The following is a 22295-nucleotide window of genomic DNA, read 5'->3' as shown; positions in this document are numbered from 1 at the left end:
TACAGTCCATGGAATTCTCCAGGCCAGAATACCGGAGTGGGTAGCCTTTCCCTTCTCCAGGGGATCTTCCCAACACAGGGATCAGGTCTCCCACATTGCAGGCGGATTCTTTACCAGCTGAGCCACAAGGGAAGCCTTTACTATTACTACATATGTATTTATAAATTACCTATATAGTATTTTGCATACTTTCAGACTTTAGATAAATGGCATCACACTGTATATTATCATCGTGCAAACTGATTTTTTATTCAACACTATGTTTTTCAGATTGATCCATTTAATAGATGTAGTTCTAGTTCATTTAGTTGATTAGTTTTAACTGCTGAATAATATTCCATCGTGTGTGTGTGTACTATAATTTATTTCAATGTAATTTTTTGAGTCTATTCTCTTGTTAATGAAATTTTAAGTTTATATATATACACACACATATATATATATATATAAAGGAAAAAAAATTGAGAACTTCTCCTCTGGGTGGCCATCAAGGCACTTTTAGACCCTTACTGTGTGAAAGAGGTCTTGACTGGTGTTAGAAGACCTGGGTTCTCTCTCAGGCCCATAGTGGCAACTTGTCATCTTTCTCTGAACTCTTCCCCATTTGTTCATTGATGGTCAAAGTCATTTAGAACTTTAGATAGAGTGGTCAATGCCTAAAGGCCTTTCCAGTTCTAGAATTTTCTATGTTAATTCAGCAGATATTGCTTGAGCAGTGCAGTCTATATGCCAGGCACTATTCTTAGTGAGGAGATACAGTAGTGAACATATATAGATATAAATTTATATATATATAAATGATGCTGCAATGAGCATGCCAAGGCGCATCTCCTTATGTACATGTGCAGCAATTTCTTTAGGGTGTAATGAGCCTTCTGACCCAACATGAAGTACTGGTCAAAGGGCAAGGAACTGAGGGGGCGTCCCTTGCAAAGCCGAGGATAGGCAGTGCACATCCTTCTCGTCCTCTGCTTTCCGTATTAGTTGGCTCAGGCTGCCATTAAAAAACACCAAAGACTAAGGATTATTGCTGTAGCCTCCTTACTGGTCTCCCCTGCTCCTGTCTGTCTCCCTACAGTCACTTGTGTCTTGCCGTTTGTTTTTTTTTTTTTGGCTTAAAATTACTTCTCTAAGATTATCCATCTTGTTGCATGTGGCCGTTTACTTTAATTTTTATTAATGTAGAGTATGCAATTCATAAATATACCACACATTAGCTATTCCTCTCTTCAAAGATATTTGAGTTGTTTCCAGTTCTCGTCTGTTAAGAACAGTGCTCTATGAATCTTCTTGTGTCTCTTGGTATACGTGTTCATGAGTTCTTTGGGTATATGGCTTCATGAGCTCAGGCGTAGAATTGCTAGGTCCATAGTTCATGTCCATATTCAACTTCAGAGATATGCCGAACAGTTTTATGACTTTGTACTACTACTAGCAGATTATAAAATTTTTATTCCTCTACAATCTTGGTACCATCAGACTTCAATTTTTGCCGATCTGATGTGTGTGTAATGTTTTCTTATTGTGGTTTTAATGTATATTTCCCAATTTACTGGCCATTTGGATAAATTCTTTTGTGAAGTGCCTATTCAAATCTTTTGCCGGCAAAGTAATATCTCTGCTTTTTAATATGCTGTCTAGGTTGGTCATAGTTTTCTTCCAAGGAGCAAGCGTCTTTTAATTTCATGGGTGCAGTCACCATCTGCAGTGATTTTGAAGCCCAAAAAAAGAAAAAAAAATGTTTTTCCTTCATAATATGACTATAATACATCTGGAATTTATTTTTATATACAGTGTGATTTTTCTTATGGCTGATAAATTTTCTCACCAACATTTCTTAAAAAGCCATGTTTTCCACTTTATTTTCCAATACCACCTCTATTGTAAATCAAATACGATTTTGGACCATATTATGCTCTATTGGTCTATTTATCTATCTCTGTACCCATAGCACACTGTGTATCAGTGAGGCTAGGTCATGCTGCAGTAACAAATAACCCCCAAATTCTTGTGGACTTAAATAACAACGGTTTAGTTCCCACACAAGCTGCAGGTCTGTCATGGATTGACTGGGGCTATGTGTATTCTTATTTTGGGATTTAGACTGATAAAACTTTCACCAACTGGGATATTGGTGTGGAGAAAGAGATATAGTAAATTGTACGCTGAATCTTAAAGCATCTGCCCTGAAGTGATGTCGCTTGTTACATGTAGTGGCCAAAAAACCCACACTGCTGCTAACAACTTTTGGAAAAGCAGGGAATTGGCAACCCAGCATGTTCCTGGAAGGAAGATAACTGGAATATTTGAGCATCCCTAAAGATTACTACACTATCTTAATTTCTTTAACTTTAAGTCTTCATATCTGGTAGAACATGTCCTCTCATTTTCTTGTTCCTCTTTAAGAGGTTCTTGACTTTTTTTGTTCTTTCTACATTTCCATATCAATTTTAGAATCAGCTTGTCATGTTTAAAGAAAAATTTTGTTGAGATGTTGGCTAGATGTAGACTGAATACATACATACATATGTATATACACACATATATATATATATTTGGAGAAAATGTGTATGTTTACAAGATTGAGTAATCTAATCCATGAACACATGATCTATCTCTCCATTTATATAGACCAGTAAAAGATATATATGATGATATGTTTGGAGAAGGAAATGGCAACCCACTCCAGTATTCTTGCCTAAAGAATCCTATGGACAGATAACCCTGGTGGGCTGCTGTCCATAGGGTCGCACAGAGTCGGACACGACTGAAGCGACTTAGCATGCGTGCGTGCATTGGAGAAGGAAATGGCAACCCACCCCAGTATTCTTGCCTGGAGAACCCCAAGGACAGAGGAGCCTGGTGGGCTGCCGTCTACGGGGTCGCACAGAGTCGGACACGACTGAAGCGACTTAGCAGCAGCAGCAGCATGATGATATGTTTCGTTATCCTTTTACTGTTGATTTCTACTGTTGCATTATGGTCAGAGAATATATTTTGTATCAGTGCCATCCAGTAGAATTTTCTTCAATGATGGAAATGTCTTGTATCTGTGCTATCTAATATAATAGCTTCTGTGTGGCTATTGAGCACTTGAAATATGGCTAGTGCAACTAAGGAACTGAACTTTCGATTTTATTTAATCTTAATGAATTTAAATGGCAACTTATGATCAGTGGCTATCATATGGGGCAGAACAGCTCTGTATGATTTCAGTACTTTGAAATTTCTTAACATTTACTTCATAGTGAAGCATTTGGTAATTTATTTTTAAATGTTCCCTGTATGCTAAACAGAATTTATTCAGTAGGTGTTGGGTACAAAATATTCAGTAGGTGTTGGGTACAAATATGTCCAGTGGGTCAAATCTGTTAATCTTGTTTAAATTTTCTATACTGTTGGAGAAGAAAATGGCAACCCACTCCAGTATGCCTGGAAAATTCCATGGACAGAGGAGCCTGGCAGGCTACATGGGGTCACAAGAGTCAGACACGACTTAGTGATGAAACCAAACCAACATTGTTGGCTTACCTTTTTGTCCACTTGCTCTAACAATGATCAAGAAAAGTGTGTTTAAAATCTCCCACTCTAATTGTGAATTGCCCATTTTTATTTGTATTTCTGTCAAATTTTGCTTTATATATTTCAAGGCAGTGTGCACATAAAATTAGAATTGTTGTCTTACTAGAAAACTGAATCTTTTATCAATATAAAGTATCCTTCTTTATTTATCTTGCTTTTTGCCTTAATATCTACTCCATCTGACATGATATAGCTATCCCATCTTATTTTTTGTTCTCTTGATTTTTTTCTGTCTTTTCCATTTTTTGAACTGTGGTGTTGGAGAAGACTCTTGAGAGTCCCTTGGACTGCAAGGAGATCCAATCAATCCATCCTAAAAGAGATCAATCCTGGGTGTTCATTGGAAGGTCTGATGTTGAAGCTGAAACTCCAATACTTTGGCCACCTCATGCGAAGGGTTGACTCATTGGAAAAGACCCTAATGCTGGGTAGGATTGGGGGCGGGAGGAGAAGGGGATGACAGAGGATGAGATGGTTGGATGGCATCACCAACTCGATGAACATGGGTTTGGGTAGACTCCAGGAGTTGGTGATGGACAGGGAGGCCTGGCGTGCTGCAGTTCATGGGGTTGCAGAGAGTCGGACACGACTGAGCGACTGAACTGAACTGAACTGAACCATTTTTACTTTTCTTTCTCCCTTCTTTTGAGTGAATTGTTTTTGTGCTAATTATTTTTGTCTTTTCTCTGTCTCCAGAAAATTATATACTTTGAATGATTACCTTATAAAGTCTAACATGCTACTTCAATTTATCAAAATCTGATACAGGGACCTTAAAATTTCACTCCATTTATCTCCTTCCTGACTCATATGCTGCTGTTTTAGTAAACTTTAATTCTATATTTTTCACCACCAAAAACATTATTATTTTTGTTATAGAGTCAAGTTTATTTAGATTTACTTATATATTCCCTTTTATCTTCCAGCACCCCAAACCTTTTATCTGGAGTTATTTTCTTCCTGCCCAAAATACATCTTTCCAAATTTCCTTTAATGCAGTTCCCTAATGGTGAACTTTCTCTGATGTTGTCTGAAAATGTTTTTATTTTGTCTTCATTCCTGAAGGATATTTTCACAGCCTATAGAATTTTAGATCTCATGGGTTTAGAATTTTAGAATTCTACTGTCTTTTAGCTTTCATTGCTGCTGAGAGGCCAGCTGTCAGTCTGTTGTTTCTCTGAAGATAATTTGTCTTTTTCTCCTTTGGGTTGCTTTTCAGATTTTTCTTTTTTTTTTTTACTTTACTCAGGTTTTCCAAACCGGTGTGTGAACACTGTCTTTCATCATTTATAGAAAGCTCTTGCCTCTGCACCTAATCCCCTTCTTCTCCTTTTGAGACTCCAATTAAGCTCATATTATGCCTTCTTATTGAATCCTCTGTGTATATTACCTTCTCTTTTTCTCTGCCCATGCTGCATTTTGGAAAATTTTCTATCCTATTCTGTAGTTTATGGAATCTTTTTAGCTATGTCTAATCTCTTAAACCCAGCCATTGCATTCTTAATTTATTCATTGTATCTTTCAATTTTAGAAGTTCTTCTTGATTACTTTTTACAATAACTGCTTTGGGCCATACTCTATATCAGCACACAGGGAAATAAGTTACCATGAGCAAGAACAAGAAACTGACCATAGACACTGAACCAAAGTCTTCAGTAACTCCAGTAACTGGGCACAGGATATATTCACATAGCATCCAGGTTTAGCATTTGGTTTCAAGGCTATATTTCTGTCCTTCTCCCTTCCTGGGAACTGCAGTAGTCTAAGCGGTGGGTTGGTAGCGGATTTGGTCCTGCTTTTATGAGTTAGGAGGCCCTCTTCACTGCCTCAAGCTTCACGTGGTGAGTGTGTTTCCCAACCAACAGGTAGCGTTTTAATTTCCTTCTCTCAAAAGGGGAAAGCATATTGCTGATCTGGAACACAATAGGCAAGCCTGTGGCTTGGTTATTGGTTTATTCCTTCTCACTGCTCACTTGTGCTTGGCATTTATATTCTGTTTGTATAAATCTATCTTGGTTTTGAGTCTGGCTGTGTATCTGTTGTTTCCTCTTTTTATTTTTATCATTGCTATGTATATTGGGGTTATCAAAGTATGAATTCACTCTGCTATCTTGGTCAGAACTCTTTCTTTTCTTTTGTTAATTCTCAAATTCAACTACTTCTGTTATTTTATTCCAAGCACTAACTAGCTGGATCATTTCTTAATAGGCCACTGGACATGTGAAAAGAAGCAATGAAATGAGAGAGGTTTCCGCATATACAGATTGCATTCATGAAGTAATATATTTCATTTATTCTAAAATACCAATCCACTGTATAAGATATCAAATTGTTTTCTGAACCTCTAAGGAAGAAAAAATATTGTCAGTGAAACTATGACATGGTATCAATCATATGGTAAATCGCCATATCAGAAACATGTAGTTTACACTAATAGTCATTGCTTCTACAGGCCACCCACTGTGCTACATCACTTAAGCATGATTTACACAACCCTTAGTCATATAGAAGAAATCAGCATTATATTTAAAAGCTAATATTATGGACTTCATATCATGCACTTATTATAAAGTACATGACTCACTGCTTTAGTATGCACAGACATCCCCATCTCCTCCTAATCCTCACTCAATGGTTTAACTCAGTGCTTCTCAAACTCTCCATGGTAAAAGACAAGTTTAGGTTTTTCTTCCAACTCCCTGAAGCCTGATACATTTGGCCCTACTATTCAAGATTAGTTCATGGCTCACACCACACATGATTTACCATGCAAGTTTGACAACACCAAAACTGGGCTACACTGTTAATGAGATAAGGCCCCTGTCATATTCTTGATGAAAAATCAAACAGTCTCAATGTCTGTTTTTATTCTCATGAAGACTAATAACAATTTGTGGGCCAGCACTAGCCACAGGCCCCCACTTTGACTAGTACTGACTTTAAATAACATCATCTATTCCAGTAATCAGAAGACTAGAGAAATTCAGAATTCCTTTGTCATCAGAAATTTCTTTTCTAGGTTAAAATAAAGGCACATCTGGTCCATTCTAGGACTCTTTGCTTATTATAACAACATGAATGTATATATGCATATATCTATATATATTAGACAAGTAAAGGGTAAAGAGCTTAAAGATGAATTGACAAAACGTTTCAATTTTCATTGGCTCAGAGCCAAAATCAGGTGTTTGCAATGACTACAGTCTCCCTCTTCTGTCCTTGTGTTGATGAAAAGCAAAAGCAACCACCAAAATTAACTGCTTTTATCCTTTTCAGAGGAAATTATTTTATTTCTCAAGAAAAAGAGGGTTTAATTCTTTACCTCTGATTGCTCATCAAATTATTTGAATGCCCATACCTGAGAAAGTGGAGAAGAAAATGGCAAACCACTCCAATATTCTTGCCAGGGAAATCCCATGGACAGAGGAGCCTAGCAGGCTACAGTCCATGCAGTCGCATAGTTGGACATGACTTAGCAACTAAACCACCATCACTACCTGAGAAAGAGTAATGGAAAGAGAATGAACTAGGGTATTAAACAAGTGTTTTTACTTGGATTGATTTTTCTCCTTTCAGGTATCAATCACGGAGATCTTAATGACCACAACATTTTAATAGAGTCCAGCAAGTCAGCCTTTGGAGATGCTGTATATCATGTGTCTGGGATTTTAGATTTTGATGACATGAGCTATGGCTACTATGTGTTTGAAGTGGCGATCACCATCATGTACATGATGATTGAAAGCAAGACTCCTATACAAGTAGGAGGTCATGTCCTTGCTGGGTTTGAAAGTGTGGTCCCACTGACTCCTGTGGAGAGGGGTGCTTTGTTTCTACTTGTATGCAGTCGTTTTTGTCAGTCACTTGTCCTAGCTGCATACTCTTGCCAGCTATACCCAGAGAATGAAGAGTACCTCATGATTACTGCAAAAACTGGGTGGAAGCACTTACAGCAAATGTTTGACATGGGCCGGAAAGCTGTAGAAGAAATCTGGTTTGAAACTGCCAAGTCCTACGAATCTGGGATCTCCATGTGACTAGATAAAAATTCACATTAACTTGGGTAATGAAGAACCAATAGGGCCTAATCTAATTCCATAAAGGGTTTTCCTGCACAGTTAAAGATGAATTGATGAAACATTTCAATGCACATGTAACCACTAAGGTCTTCTAGTAATTTCATGACCATTCTTTAACCTAAGAAAGTACTGCATGAGCAAGCATGTCTTTCTATGGGTTTCACTTGCGTTGTGTATCAAACATGCAGAGTGATATTTTGAATCAAATAATCTCTCAAGATCAATGATTTTTTTTTAACTTTGAAAGGAATATATATGTATAGACATATTCACATATTTTAGATAAGTGAATGCAACATACAGACCTAGTTAATGTATCATCAGTTCTATGAAGCCTTCTCCCATCTCTTCATTGTTCATAATCTCTTTGTACCCTGCCTTTTGTATGGCACATCACTTGGTGTCATGGATGATGGCCGTGTAATCACCTAGTCTAAGAGCTATTTGAGGGCAGAAACCATGTAAATTGTTTTTTTGTCTTTCATCCATTCTTACATTGGTATAGTGGCTTTCCAATGTTCTTTAAAAATATTTTCAAAATTAATGTATCCTAGAAGAAAGACTGGAGAAAATAAGGCACACACTACAATGCCTCAGGAGAAAACAGAGATGGTATTCATAAGAGCAAGCTTTAACTTGTTTGAGAGAGCATTTGAAACTGAACTCACTGGAATTGCAAGTAAGCAAATAAGACACCCAGACAAGCCACTAACTCGTGAGGTATCTAAACAGTTTTCACACTGATACCAAGAGAGACCCTAAGCAGATATTTTTAAACCCTCTACCATTTATGTTTCTTTTCATATGAATATATAATATTGGAGAACATAGCTTATGTATACTTGACTTTATTCATACTACTGTATTTCCTTCACTCATTTCTGATCATGTCTCCCTTAGGATGATAAACCGTAAATAGTCATTTACTTAGTCTTATCAGTGTAGCTCTCCATTCTCTGTGAATGACTCAAGTCTAGAACTCTGGCCATTCAAACACCTTTTTAGTAGTTATCTCTTTTGATATATGTGAGGAAAAAAAATGTATGTGTATATATATATATATATAACCATCTAATGACCTACCTACAGAGCTATCTATCCTCTCCAAACTAGGTCTCTGAATTTTCTTGTATCACTCATTTGTATCATTCTTATGTTCACCTTTAACTTCTCTGTGCCTCAGTTTCCTTGTCTGTGAAGGTGAAGTAGCACCTATCTTAAAGTTTCTATAACACTTAGCTCAAGGAGTTAGTTGTGAGGATTTCTTAGAGATTAATGCAAAGTTCTTAGCACAGGGCTTGGCACATATAAAAGACTTAATAAATATTTACTAAGTGAATGAACCGGGTTACCCAAACTCAGAATATTGGAGTACTTTTCTTTTTGCCTCTCATATTCAATCAGTGATCTGATTCTTAGGAATCAGAATTTTAGATCAGTAAATGACGATCAAATTCCTTTTCTTCTTGCCATACTGTTTAGCAATGTATAATAAAAACTAATATTTATTGAGTATTAAGTATTTAAAAGAAAACTCTTTCTACTCTCACAACAATTCTGACACTAAATGTGTGGGGTTTTCCCCTCACATTAAATGATTTGACACTAACTATTTAGAGCTAGAGCAGGCTCCCCCAGGTTAAGGGCTCAGTCCCTCAAAACTGCCTCCACTTCAGATGCTAGCCTCAGGTCCCAGGGTGTGCTTCTGACCAACTGACTGTAAGCTGGGGGTTCTCATGACCCCCTCCTCGGGTTCTATAATTTGCTAGGACAGCTCACAGAACTCAGGGAAATGCTTACTTATGTTTATTATAAAGGGTATGATAATAAAAGATGAACAGGCAGAGGAAGATGTATATAAGATGAGGTCCAGAAGGGTCCTGAGCACTGAAGCTCTGTCTGTCTCTAGTTGCAGAGCACCATACTCCTGGCATGTGGGTCTGCTCACCAACCCAGAAGCTCCCAAACCTCTTTGGTTAGGGCTTTTATGGTGGCTTCATTATGTAGGTATGGTTGATCAAATCATCGACCACTGGTGGTTAAATCAATCTTCCTCCCTTCCCCCTCCCCAGAAGGCAGGTGTGAGGCTGAAAGTTCCAGTCCTCTAGTCCAGCCCCTATCCTTCATGACTCACCTCGTTAGCATAAAGTCAGATGTAGCTGAAAGCAGCCTACTATGAGTAAAAAAGACACTCCTCTCTCCCCTACCACTCAGAAAATTACAAGAGTTTTAAAGGCTTTAAAACTGGGGACAAAGACCAAACATATATTTCATGTTATATCACAGTACTTTACATGCATTATCTCATTTAATCTCCACTATAAACCCATGAGAGAAGTACTCTTATGATTAATCTCCATTTTCAGATGAGGAAATAGATGCTGAAAAAGTTGAAGGAGTTTGCTCCCAGAGAACCAGGTACCCACACCACTTCCTCTCTCTCCCTTCCTCTCCTCCCTGTGGGCTCACCCAACACACACCCTGTGTTGGGACAATCAAATGAGACCATTCACAGAAAAATACTTATGCTTCTCAAATTTAAGGGGTTGTGATTTTTTATCTGGTTTGACCATTCAGGAAACTGGGGACTAGAAAAACGAACTAAAACTTGTATTTCACTCCCAGACCACTATTCATTTTCTTACACCGTGAAACTCTAGATTTCTGAGAGTTCAAGATTTCCTGCTTGTTTGGTCCTCCTGCTAACATGGGTTCTCTTTCCCTGAATTATGAATACAAATATTGCTGACCACCCTTTCAATTAAATACGTGCTGCCTTGCATTGCTATTTTACTATTCGGTGTTTGCTGCAGCTTATCTCCAGTCAGTCAGTTCAATGTGGCCTATAAACTCTTTGGTGGCATAAACTGAATAATATTTATTTCATTATCTTCAGAACCAAGTTCCCTGCCCAGCCCCTAGCACACCCTTAATAAAGGTCTGTCTGATGAACTGTTAGAATGAATGCACATCTACAGGTGCCAGTCTTTGGTTCTTTCCACCAATGAGGAGAAAATCCAGTTCTAGGTTTGGGAATTAATACCATTTGTCCAGCAAAGACTCTACTCTTGCAAGTATCTTTTCCTGTCCAGGCTTTTAGCCCCTCTCGACTGCAACAGAGCTTTAGTTTCTGGTCTTATTATCCAACCTACATCCTTCATATTAAGGTTTCCTGGTTGACTCAGACAGTAAAGAATCTGCCTGCAATGCAAGAGACCTGGGTTCGATTCTTGGGTTGGGAAGATCCCCTGGAGAAGGGAATGTCTACCCACTCCAGTCTTCTTGCCTGGAGAATTCTGTGGACAGAAGAGCCTAGCAGGCTACATCCTTCATATTAGGGGCAGATAAAAACTCTAGTTACATTATATTGCTGTGTGACAATTTAACCAAAAACTTAGTGGCTTAAAAGCTCAATAATTTTTTTTATCTTACGGTGTCTTCAGGTCATGAATTCAGACAGGCACTAGGACAGCTTGTCTCTGCTCCATGATGTCTGAGGCCTTAGCTGGGAAAACCTGAGTGCTGGGGGAGGTGTGATGGCTGAGGGAGATTCAGTGACAGAGGACTAAAATCATCTGGAGGAATCCTCACTCACAAATCTGGCGGGACACACTGGAACCTTATCTAGGCTGTTGGTGGAACATCTCTCCGTTTGGTCTCTGCTCCCTCACAGCATGGTGCTGGGGTTCCAAGAAACATCTTCCCAAGAGAACAAGACAGGAATATATTTTTTATGACCTGCCTTTGGAAATCATATGATGTTACTTCTATTGAAGTCACAAGCCCACCCAGATTCAGGGCAAGGGGACACAGAACCTCTCAGTGGGAAGCATCCATGCCACATTGAAGGAAGAACATGTGGGATGGGAGATCATGAGGCTTCATCATCCTAAAACATCAGTTTAATCCTCTTTTCCCACTACCTATAGAGAAAAAATTCTGTCGTTGAAAGTGTTCTAAATTTGGCCTAAAATACCTTTCCTCTTTTCCTCCCTTTATTGACTTCTTCACTCTGGCCAGACAGAGCTACTCTGTCAGCCACTTGTTAAACTCATTTTTACTTCTGCTCTTTTATCTCAATGGCTCCCTCTTCTTTTGACCTAATAAATTCTACCTCTCACTTAAAACTCTTAATGCTTAATTGTGCAGGATGAACTAAGGTGGCAGGGATCCTCAGAGATCCCAAAAGTTACACTGCCACCCAAGGATGCTTTCAGAACACCATCTGTTTGGATGTGGCTCTTGACATCTTGCCTCAGCTCTCCTTCCTATGTGCCTGGGAGGCAGAAATGAATGGAGAGACCTCAAACCACAGCTCATTCCCAAGCTACCTCCTTTTCAAAGCTCAGATCTCTGAATAGTAAATTTTTGACCAACATGAAGAGGACAAAGTCCCTACCCAGTGGACCTTTTCTTGGAGGAGACTGTGAGTAAATGACTACATGTTAATTCCGACCTAGTCAATCGTCTCCCTTGAAGAAACTTAAAACATGAATAGTAGATAGTTTACATGGGGACTAAAGCCATATTTTAAAAAGTGGTGGAACAGAGAGATGGATAATGAAAATGAAAATAAACATAGTTTCTGTACAGAAGATAACAGGTGTGTATGGTGATGGTAAGGTATTGCTTTAACTAGATTGGTCAGAGGAATCCTTTCTAATGATGTCAAAGGCAGAGGAGGATACTAAGGTGAAAGTTCTCCAAAAGATGTAAACCTCATGATAATTTGCTTTATATGTATAAAAACACATGTATTAGCAATGAAAGTGGAAGGGATATTCAAGAAGGGAGATGATAAGAAGAGGGAGGGTGAAGGGTAAAATCTGATGTGCTTGGGCCCGTTTTGAGAACAGGGCAGGAAAAGCAACCAATTAATAGGCGGTCCCACACTATTGCCACCAGGGAAAGCAAAGTGAAAGTGTTAAGTTGCTCAGTCGTTTTGTCCAACTCTCTGCAACCCCACAGGCTGTAGCCACCAGGCTCCTCTGTCCAGGGAATTCTCCAGGCAAGAATACCAGGGTGGGCTCATATTCCCTTCCCCAGGGGATCTTCCCAACCCAAGGATCGAACCCAGGTCTCCCGCATTGCATTGCAGTAAGATTCTTTACCATCTGAGAAGAAAAGTTATGACCAACCTAGACAGCATATTAAAAAGCAGAGACATTACTTTGCCAACAAAGGTCCATCTAGTCAAAGCTATGGTTTTTCCAGTAGTCATGTATGGATGTGAGAGTTGGACTGTAAAGAAAGCTGAGCCCCGAAGAATTGATGCTTTTGAACTGTGGTGTTGGAGAAGACTCTTGGGAGTCCGTCCCTTGGACTGCAAGGAGATCCAACCAGTCAATCCTAAAGCAAATCAGTCCTGAATATTCATTGGAAGGACTGATGCTGAAGCTGAAACTCCAATACTTTGGCTACCTGATGCGAAGAGCTGACTCATTTGAAAAGACCCTGATGCTGGGAAAGATTGAAGGCGGGAGGAGAAGGGGAAGACAGAGGATGAGATGGTCAGATGGCATCACTGACTCAATGGACATGAGTTTGAGTAAACTCCCGGAGTCGGTGATGGACAGGGAAGCCTGGCATGCTGCAGTCCATGGGGGTGCAGAGTCGGACACGACTGAGGGACTGATCTGACTGAACTGACTGAACTGAACACCATTGCTCTCCTGGAGGTTATGACTTAGGGCTGAACAGAAAGTGAAAGTGAAAATAGAGCGCAAAACGTGGGAAAGGGTCATGAACCATAATTCCACTTCCTCCTTGGCCAGGGTCTTCCTGCCCTCCTCCTCATGTTCTAGTGCCCCTTCGTTGGGCTGAGACCCCTGCCAGGGCCTTCGTACCCCAATCCCCCAGCGCCCATGAGGGCAATCGCCTCTCGCTCCGCCCCCCCAGAAGAACTTCCGCGTCCTCGGCTGCCGCGCCCCCGGCGGTTCTGCGCACGCGCGGGGGCCATATTAGCGGCGGATACTCGGGTACTGTCGGTGTGTCTTTCCCGCGGAGAAAAGGGCTCGGTGTCGGTCTCCACTCTTCAGCGTCTTCCCTCCGGTGAGCCTTTACCCGCTGCGCACCCTCGGAAGCTTAGCCGCTCTCCTTGCAGGCCGGAGCCGTGAGCGTCGCGGCAGAGCGGGTTCCGGCCTGCAGCGGCCGCCGAGGAGCCGTGGGCACGATGACTCTGCACCGGCTCGTCAGTGACGGACCCGCCGGGGACGCCCGGGCGGCGGGGCGGGCGCGGGGCTGGTGGGCAGGACAGAGTTGTAGGGCTGCCTCGGTCCCAGGAAAAGTGAACCTGCGGGAGAGGAGGTGCGGGTGAACTCGCCTCGGGCCGTTGTCCGGCGTGGAGATGAGAAAGTTGTGTTCTCGCGCGAATCAGAAGCCCGGCGGGTCTCCTCTCTGTGCCCTCTTGACTCTCTGCTCAGGGCCGCATTTACCTTTCAACTGCCTGTTGCAGTACCCTCATAACTGGTTATTCTGCCCCAGTCTTCACCAGCCAGAGCGATCTTTCTAAAATGCCAGTCAGCTCCTGTGGCTCTTTGGCCCAGCATCATTCCTTGGAGCCCCGTTGCTTAAGAGATAAAATTCACAGTTTTTACCTGTGCATGCGGGCCTTCGGGGCCTGATCCCTGCTGGTCTTTGCATTCTTAATTCCCAGTATTCCAGAATTTGGGAAAATTGGCTCTGGAGGCCAAAGTTTGGCTTTTCCACCAAGTCACGCTGAGCCCCAATGTTGTCTTCTGTAGAAATAGTAATAATGCGAAAGATTACTGTCCCCCTTCTCCCTTTCATGGTTCAGGACCCCGGTATCATCCTCTGGAGAAAGCCTCAGCCTCCTAGCTTGGCATTCAAAGCTCTACATGGTCTAGATTCTTGCTTAGTTCTTTAGTTTTTTCATATATATATATATATATATATATTTTAGTTTTTAATTGGAGGATAATTGCTTAACAATGTTGTGTTGGTTTCTGCTGTACAAGTTGTGAATCAGCCATAAATATACATATATCCCCTCCCTGTTGAGTCCTTCCTCCCAGCCACTCCCATCCCACCTTTCTAGGTTGACACAGAGAACCAGGCTCCCTGTGCCATACCCACTAGTTGTCTGTTTTATACATGATAGTGTGTGTATTTCAGTGCTACTCTCAATTCATCCCACCCTCTCCTCCTGCCCCCCACTGTGCCCATAAGTCCCTTCTCTACATCTGTGTCTATCCCTGCCCTGCAAATAGGTTCATCTATACCATTTTCCTAGATTCCTGTATATGTGTTAATATACAATATTTGTTTTTCACTTTGTGACTCACTTCACTCTACAGGCTCCAGGTTCATCCATCTCGGTTCAACTGACTCCAGTTCGTTCCTTACTATGACTGACTAATATTGTGTCTGTGAATACAACTTTTTTACTCATTCATCTGTAGATGGACATCTGGGTTGCTTCCATGTCATATATATATTTTTTTAACTTCAGCAACTTGTCTTACCCATTGAGCTATCTTGCCTCAGTGCCCTTTGTTCATGCTTTCTCCTCTGCCTGGAATGCCTTTTCCTTCTTTCTTCCCCTATTCTTCCTCTTAGACCTGAATGTTCTCAGCCTTATTTCTGCCTTTCCTGTCTCTAATTTGGGCTCATATTCTGTATTTGTTTCACAAAAACTACTTTCTGAATTTTCTCCAACCTGTTCTCACTCTACCTTCAGTGCCTCTGTTTCCACACTGCTTTATAATTGTCCTTCTGTGTCTGCTTCCCTCACATGACTACCAGACTGTAAACTCTTTAGGAAAGGGATTGGTCTTACCTATCTTGGTGTTTCAGCATTTAGCATAGTGCCTGGTGCACCATACTGTTGGCTGAATGAAGAGAGTGGACAAAACAGATTTTTTCAAGTCAAGAAATGCTTTTTAAATTGTATGTTTCATTTTAATAATTACCTTATTTTCTTTTTACAGGAATTATAAACATAAGAAAACATGGTGAGTTAATACACATGCCAATAAACTGTTGCCTGATAAATCGAATTGCTTGTGCTCATCTTACCAACTTGCATGAGAAAATTGAAATGGAATGATGTCTTCTTATCAGTTCCCTCCCACACTCTGAATTTTGCAAGCCAGGATGTGTTCTGTAAAATGATTTGTGGGTTTGCAGGAGTTGACTTATTTTTAGTGGGTAGAAATCACTTGTATGTTTTTCCTTTGCAGTCTCGAAGATATGACTCCAGGACGACTATATTTTCTCCAGAAGGTAAAATATAAATTGTTTGGTCTGTCTCAAATAAAATTTAAAAAAATATTTTTAGGTGTTAAGTTGTTCACCTTTTTTGTACTTTGATGTAGTCGTGGTCATTGGTTTAATTATGTGTTTCACGGGACTACTAGTAAAAGTGGGACAGTTGTTTGTAGCTCTCTAGTGTTGTTGCTGATGGCTCTTGAACCAGTGGTGCAAGAACAAGGAGAACCTTGGTTTCTTGCTGCTTGTGTTTTGTAGGTCGCTTGTACCAAGTTGAATATGCCATGGAAGCTATTGGACATGCAGGCACCTGTTTGGGAATTTTAGCAAATGATGGTGTTCTGCTTGCAGCAGAGAGACGCAACATCCACAAGCTTCTTGATGAAGTCTTTTTCTCCGAAAAAATTTATAAACTGAATGAGTAAGTGCAATCTTAGCGAAGAGAGTTGAAAACATCTCATCATATTTTGGGAGGGCTATGCACTATGACACAGTACAATTGATTTGTTGTGTTTTTGCTTTTGAAAATTCCTGGTTTTAACTTACTTGCTTGAAACCTCCTTGAGGCCCACAACCATAAATGCAGGGCCAGGTACTCAGTGGAGAAACATTGTTGTATAGTGATGAGAGTACAGGCATGGTGGTCACTCAGCTTTGGGTTCAATCTAGGTTCCACCAATACAAGCTGTGACTTCACACCCATTGTTTAACTTCTCTGGGCCTCCAGTAGAGCTTACTAGAGTGATTGTGGCAGTTCAATGAAATAAAATGAATGAATGAAATAAGCTAGCACAGTGTTAGGAATATAGGAGGCCTTCAAGGTATTGTTTAGGAATTAGTTTTAATTGTACTGAATCTTACCAAAGACCACGCCTCCTGGAGGTCTTGGAAAAGTTTAGACAGGGCCTGTACACTAGTGAAATTTCTGGTACACTTGGGTGTGCGGGACTGCAGCTAGCAGAGAGCTGGATTTGCTGATTGGAGACCCTTCCTTCTGTGGTGCGCCTTGTGAATGTTGGTTATAGGGCCTTTTTGATACAACAGCCCAGAAAGTGTCATCCATCCACAGAGTCACTGTTGGGCCCTCTCAAGCAGCCTGCAGGCTTGATTGGGCACAGTGCCAGAGGAGTCAAGGCTGTAGGAGAGCCAGGGCAGCCTTCAGGAAACAGAGGGTAGACACCCTCCCAGTGAGCCTAGCCATGGGCTTCCTTGTCGGGCTCAAAAATATCCTGCTCTTCGGGTCCCTTCACCTTCACCTTCACCCCCATCAAGTGAGGCCTTTGAAAGGGAGAGTACTTATACCCAAGAGTGTAAAGTAGTCTGTCTTCTTGTCTGGCAAAACATTTTTCTTCCTTGTGGTTGAATCTTCTTGGGATTTATCCTAGCTTCCTAGTGTTTATTCTCTTGCCCTGTGCACAGGGTGGTGATGGTAAATGCATCTGTTGTGAAGAACTCAAGGGTGCATTTGTTTATCTTCTGTGTTGAATGACATCAAGTTGAAGTTTCCTACAAAGATAAAACTCAGGTAGTTTTTGCCTGAAGGGTGTAGCAGCCGTGAGTAAGCATGGTGAATTTCTAATAGAATTTAGTATATTTTAAAACTTGTAAAATACCTCTGGCAAACATCCTCCCTAATTACAGATAAATGTCTTTCTTTTCTGCAAGGGATATGGCCTGTAGTGTGGCAGGCATAACTTCTGATGCTAATGTTCTGACGAATGAACTGAGGCTCATTGCGCAAAGGTATGGTCATAAACAGTTTAATTGATGATATGTAAATTTAGCTTTGATGTTTCTAAGAAGAATGCATTTTTCAAAAGATTAAAGTCATTAAAAGCCTATTAACTGAAAATTACAGTTTGTTTATTTCTTTAACCAAACTTGTAAAATATTGGGTTGGCCAAAAAGATCGTTCATCTTATGGAAAACCTGAATGAACTTTTTGGCCAACCCAGTATTGTTTACGGTAAGGTTATTAAGAGTTGCCATACCCTCTACCGTCCCCCCTTCAGATTGCAACTGTTATGTTGTCCCCATGGCAGAGATTTTTTTAAGAGGGTAGTTTGCTTAGAGTGTGTAGAGTGCTTTAGAGAAAACTATTAATATGCCAGTTTCTTTATCCTAGGTATTTATTACAGTATCAGGAGCCAATTCCTTGTGAGCAGTTGGTCACAGCACTGTGTGATATCAAACAAGCTTATACACAGTTTGGAGGTACTGAAACCTTTGGAAATTTTATTCCCCAAAGTTAAAACGTTTTATGAGTAATAACCTTTTTGAAACAGTACAAAGAAATTGAAAATGAAATAAGTAGACACTTTTCATGCATTCCGGCTTCATGAACTAACTGGCTTCCATTGTGTAGACTATCAAAAATTTTATTAATAGACTACTGAAAGGCCAAAATAACATTTTAAAATCAGAAAACAAATGAGTTTTTACGTAATAGTAATGGTATTCAGCACTGGTCGTCTGTGTATTCCCTCTCCTTACTGCGTCCAAATCCTAGAAACAAAAGTGGAATTTCTGATGGAGCTTATCTGTGGTGGCCAGAACATGAGCAGTTTATGAATGCTTAACTTCACAGAAAAGGGGTTAGCCACATTCACTGAGCTCAAGTAACCATAGTGATGCTAAATTTAGAGTGTTGGTAAGTGTGACTTTGTTTTCTCTGTTAAAGGAAAACGTCCTTTTGGTGTTTCATTGCTTTACATTGGCTGGGATAAGCACTATGGCTTTCAGCTCTATCAGAGTGATCCTAGTGGAAATTATGGAGGTTGGAAAGCCACATGCATTGGAAATAATAGTGCTGTGAGTATTTTTGTGTTGCTATAAAAATCTAGCAGAAGGTCTAATAACTGCCATAATTACAAAGTAGTGATGAGTGTAAAGAGCATTTTAAGGTAGCTGCAACAAACTGAACATGATATGAAGATCTCTGTGATTTCTATTGGTGATAAAGTTACAGGTACTACTAATACTGCTAGGATTTATTACCTACAATAATAATGAAAGGAAGTACCAGTTTTCAGTTAGAAGTTGTGAAAATAAGATCTAGTTTTTTGGGTTTTTTCCCACAGAATAGTCACAGACTCCCTGAATTCTGTCACAGATCCCTGGGGTCCATTCATAGATCATCAGCCTCCCTCCATCACACCTCTATCCCATGTCTACCCTCCCTGCCATCGAAATTGTTTATATTGGTTATAATGCCAGTAATAATTAGGCATTATTCATGTTCCTAAAAATGTCAATTTTAAAGGAAATTCTCTGTTGATTCTTTATGTTTTATAGGCAGCTGTATCAATGTTAAAACAAGACTACAAAGAAGGAGAAATGACTTTGAAGTCAGCACTTGCTTTAGCTATCAAAGTCCTAAATAAGACCATGGATGTTAGTAAGCTCTCTGCTGAAAAAGGTAATTTATGTGCATGCCTATAATTTGTTTGTTTAGTGAGGGAAGTAATTGAATGGCTCTTGTGTTAGGCCTTTAACATGTTATTGTAGTTCATTGAAACAGCAGCCTTTTTAAGTTATGTGGCCTTATAACCATTTCCTAGACTTGACCAGTGTCAACATTGACAAGTTCGGGAGCTATAATCCCACATTACATTCCAAGCTTAAGGATTTGCACTTGAATGTTCTCAATCTGTAATTAAATCTAAGCCGTCCTATTTTATTTTATTGACTTCTTAATGATAATATCTATGCTCATGTATACACAAAATAAAGAATATGAAAGAAAGTAGTTACATATTTATATGTGTGTGTGTATATGTATATGTTTGGTGTACTTTATCAGAGGTATAATATTTAAATAAGTTCTGAATCTACTGATCTTTTATGTTAAGCCCATGTTTGTATTTGTAAATGCTATATTTAGCTAAAGTTATATGACCACATAAAACAATATTTCTAAGTAATGTGTTTAAAAACTTATGGTAAATTAATGTATTGATTTAATTTGGGATGACTTAGCTTCTGGTGTTCCTTAAAAAATGCCATTTACTTGCAGATTGTTGTCTCTTGTCTACTTCTACTTAATTTCAGGGGGCAGTACTCAATTTCCCCTACTCAGAAGCTCTTCTTTTGGCATTAGTCTGCTTTTCTCATCTGTATTCATGGGGGCTACTTTTCTTTTGAGAAGTTTGTGAAAAATAAGTGTAAGTAGTGGTTAAAGATTCTGGCTGAACCTTCAGAGATTCCAACAAGGAAATTATGATTCCTTCTGGTCAGGCTAGCTAGAGCAATTGGCTGGTTATATTGAAAACTTTTTCCTAAAATTAACAGAACAGCAGCTCAGAGGTTAGTATGGATGAAGATAAGGAAGATATTAAAGTAAAAATATTCATAAAAGCATTACCAGATTGAAAGTATTTTGTTTCCTTAAAAGTATCTATGAATTAATTGTATTAGGCAGAAAACTTGGAAAACTGGTGTACTAAAGCTCAAAGAGTATGAAGAGATTAAACTAGTTGCCCGTTAAGTGTGTTGGCTAAGTATGGCTGCCTGTAATAAATGTGTGTGTATTTGCTTCTAGTGGAAATTGCCACACTAACAAGAGAGAATGGAAAGACCGTCATCAGAGTTCTCAAACAAAAAGAAGTGGAACAGTTGATCAAAAAACATGAGGAAGAAGAAGCTAAAGCTGAGCGTGAGAAGAAAGAAAAAGAACAGAAAGAAAAGGATAAATAGAAGACAAAATCAGGGATTTTATAACTCATTTGGGGCACCATTTCAGTGTAAAGGCTGTCCTACTCTTCCACATTGAGAAAGCTTTGACTTTTTTAACTTGTCTAGTGGGAAAATAGGATGGTACCAACTGAATTGGCTCCTTGTTATTTCTGTCCAGGTGAATATTGTAATAATGATTACTCTTTATGGACATCTTAATCACCCTCTCCCACTTTTTTTTTTTTGAATAAAATTTGGAAAGAATGGAAATGGTGAAGGGAAAAATTCTCTAGCAATAACTGTTGAAGATACCAGGATTAATAGGGCTCTGGTTTTTTCATGCTTTGTATGTAGTGTGGCCACCTTTGCAGTAACCTTTAAAAAATGGACAGAAATGTAAACAGCATAAATAGAGAAAGACGGGAACTGGGCGGTAGAGATTTCCTGTTTTGTTCCCCTACCAACTTGGAGAACCTGTAGCCCAATTTGAGCAAAACAGAGAGCTGTCCTTGTAGGCCTCATCTGATAATACCCTATCAGAGGCCTGTCCAGTGAAATAAGTCACATTCCTCTTCTAGGTTTGCCAACCTTTGATACCGATGGATATTCTTACTGGACTTAAAAATTGTGTGTGTGTGCACGCATACATGCAAACAGTAAAACATGAAAAGCATAACTAAAACGAAAGCCCTGTGTACCTACTAGCCAGCTCCAGAAGCAAATTAATCAGTACTTGTGAAGCCCCCTGTGTATTCGCTTTAGGTCTCATTCTTCTCTCCTCTTGCCCAAGAGATGACCACTACTGTGAGCTCATCGTTCCTGTAAGCTATGGGTCTTCCACTCTGATTTTCCACCCCTCTACTCCAGGTGGTCCTGTGGGTCTGTCAGTCAGAGAACGCCACTCCTGTCACAAAGGTGAGCACACCTCAGTCTGCAGGAATGGGTTTGAGAATGAACCTGTGGACTGAGCCAGGCCAGATGTGATGTGTGGATATGAGGAAACAATGCTGAGGATTGTGCAGTAGACCAGCTGCCCGCAGATGGGAGCACAAGCCATGTGGAAGGTTGTGGAGCAGAAACTAAGGCTCCAGAGGAAAAGAGGACCAAGAGATGAGAATAGTTCAGTTTTATCCAGGGGGTGCTCCATTGCTGAGATTTGGTCAATTCAGGTGCACTGAGGATGCTGTCACTTAGAGTTCTCTGATGGAAGTGCTGAAAGGCAGTGCTTAAGTGGTCTGTGGATCAACAAGCATTGCCTGGGAGTTGGCTAGAAATGCAGATTCTGGCGTCCTATCCCAAACCTGATTCAAAGTCTTAGCATAGAGCCCAGCAATCTTTTAACAAGCTTGCATGTGTTTCAAATGCATACTGAAGTTTGAGAAGTGCTTTGCTGCATATTGGAATCACCTGGAAAGCTTTTAAATTTCTTTGTACCCAGGCTATGCATGTGCATGCAAAGTCACTTCAGTCATGTCCTACTCTTTGGTACCCTATGAACAGTGGCCTGCCAGGTTCCTCTGTCCCTGGGATTCTCCAGGCAAGAATACCGGAGTGGGTTGCCATGCCCTCCTCCAGGGGATCTTCCTGACCCAGGGATCGAACCTGCTGTTCTTTGCGTTGGCAAGTGGGTTCTTTACCACTAGCACCACCTGGGAAGCCCTTAAGGAATAGCAGTGCCTTGAAATTTTCTGTTTGTGGTGATGTTCAAGCTAAGCTAATTTCCAAGCCCCT

At 40.1% G+C, this 22295-nt stretch overlaps 2 protein-coding genes and 1 long non-coding RNA gene across 5 annotated transcripts in view; 2 read left to right on the top strand and 1 right to left on the bottom strand.

The window, feature by feature from the left end:
• HYKK (hydroxylysine kinase) overlaps positions 1-9176 on the top strand; it is a 29568-nt gene extending 20392 nt beyond the window's left edge. The window contains exons 6-7 of one of the 2 annotated variants that reach the window (XR_014071137.1): positions 3850-4010; positions 7159-8491. Coding sequence is in view for 1 of the 2 variants with exons in the window: in XM_081549647.1 (XP_081405773.1) it covers positions 7159-7619 (461 nt within the window). In the remaining variant the exon portion in view is untranslated. Of the gene's footprint in view, positions 1-3849; positions 4011-7158 lie in introns of both variants that reach the window. The other variant, XM_081549647.1, reaches the window with a different exon arrangement.
• On the bottom strand, positions 9120-14009 carry LOC145529376 (uncharacterized). Its single transcript, XR_014071148.1, has 2 exons — positions 12827-14009; positions 9120-10878 (listed from the first exon to the last, which is right to left on the bottom strand). It is a non-coding gene; the product is annotated as an uncharacterized LOC145529376 (long non-coding RNA).
• PSMA4 (proteasome 20S subunit alpha 4) lies at positions 13602-20834 on the top strand. Of its 2 annotated transcripts, none has more exons than XM_081549667.1 (9): positions 13602-13712; positions 15611-15634; positions 15863-15905; positions 16242-16311; positions 17556-17633; positions 18016-18104; positions 18571-18701; positions 19185-19308; positions 20431-20834. In XM_081549667.1, the coding sequence occupies exons 2-9, from the start codon at positions 15632-15634 to the stop codon at positions 20583-20585; spliced, it is 693 nt and encodes a 230-aa protein (XP_081405793.1). In that variant the 5' UTR covers positions 13602-13712; positions 15611-15631; the 3' UTR covers positions 20586-20834. The 2 variants fall into 2 exon arrangements, with proteins under 2 accessions (XP_081405793.1, XP_081405792.1); XM_081549666.1 differs by having other exon boundaries at positions 16149-16311.
• The last annotated feature ends 1461 nt before the right edge of the window (positions 20835-22295 follow it).

This window comes from Giraffa tippelskirchi, chromosome 12, assembly GCF_054371585.1.
Source record: "Giraffa tippelskirchi isolate mGirTip1 chromosome 12, T2T-mGirTip1v1.2.pri, whole genome shotgun sequence".
In the NCBI taxonomy this organism is placed as follows: Eukaryota; Metazoa; Chordata; class Mammalia; order Artiodactyla; family Giraffidae; genus Giraffa; species Giraffa tippelskirchi.
This window is presented reverse-complemented; position numbering and strand designations above follow the sequence as displayed.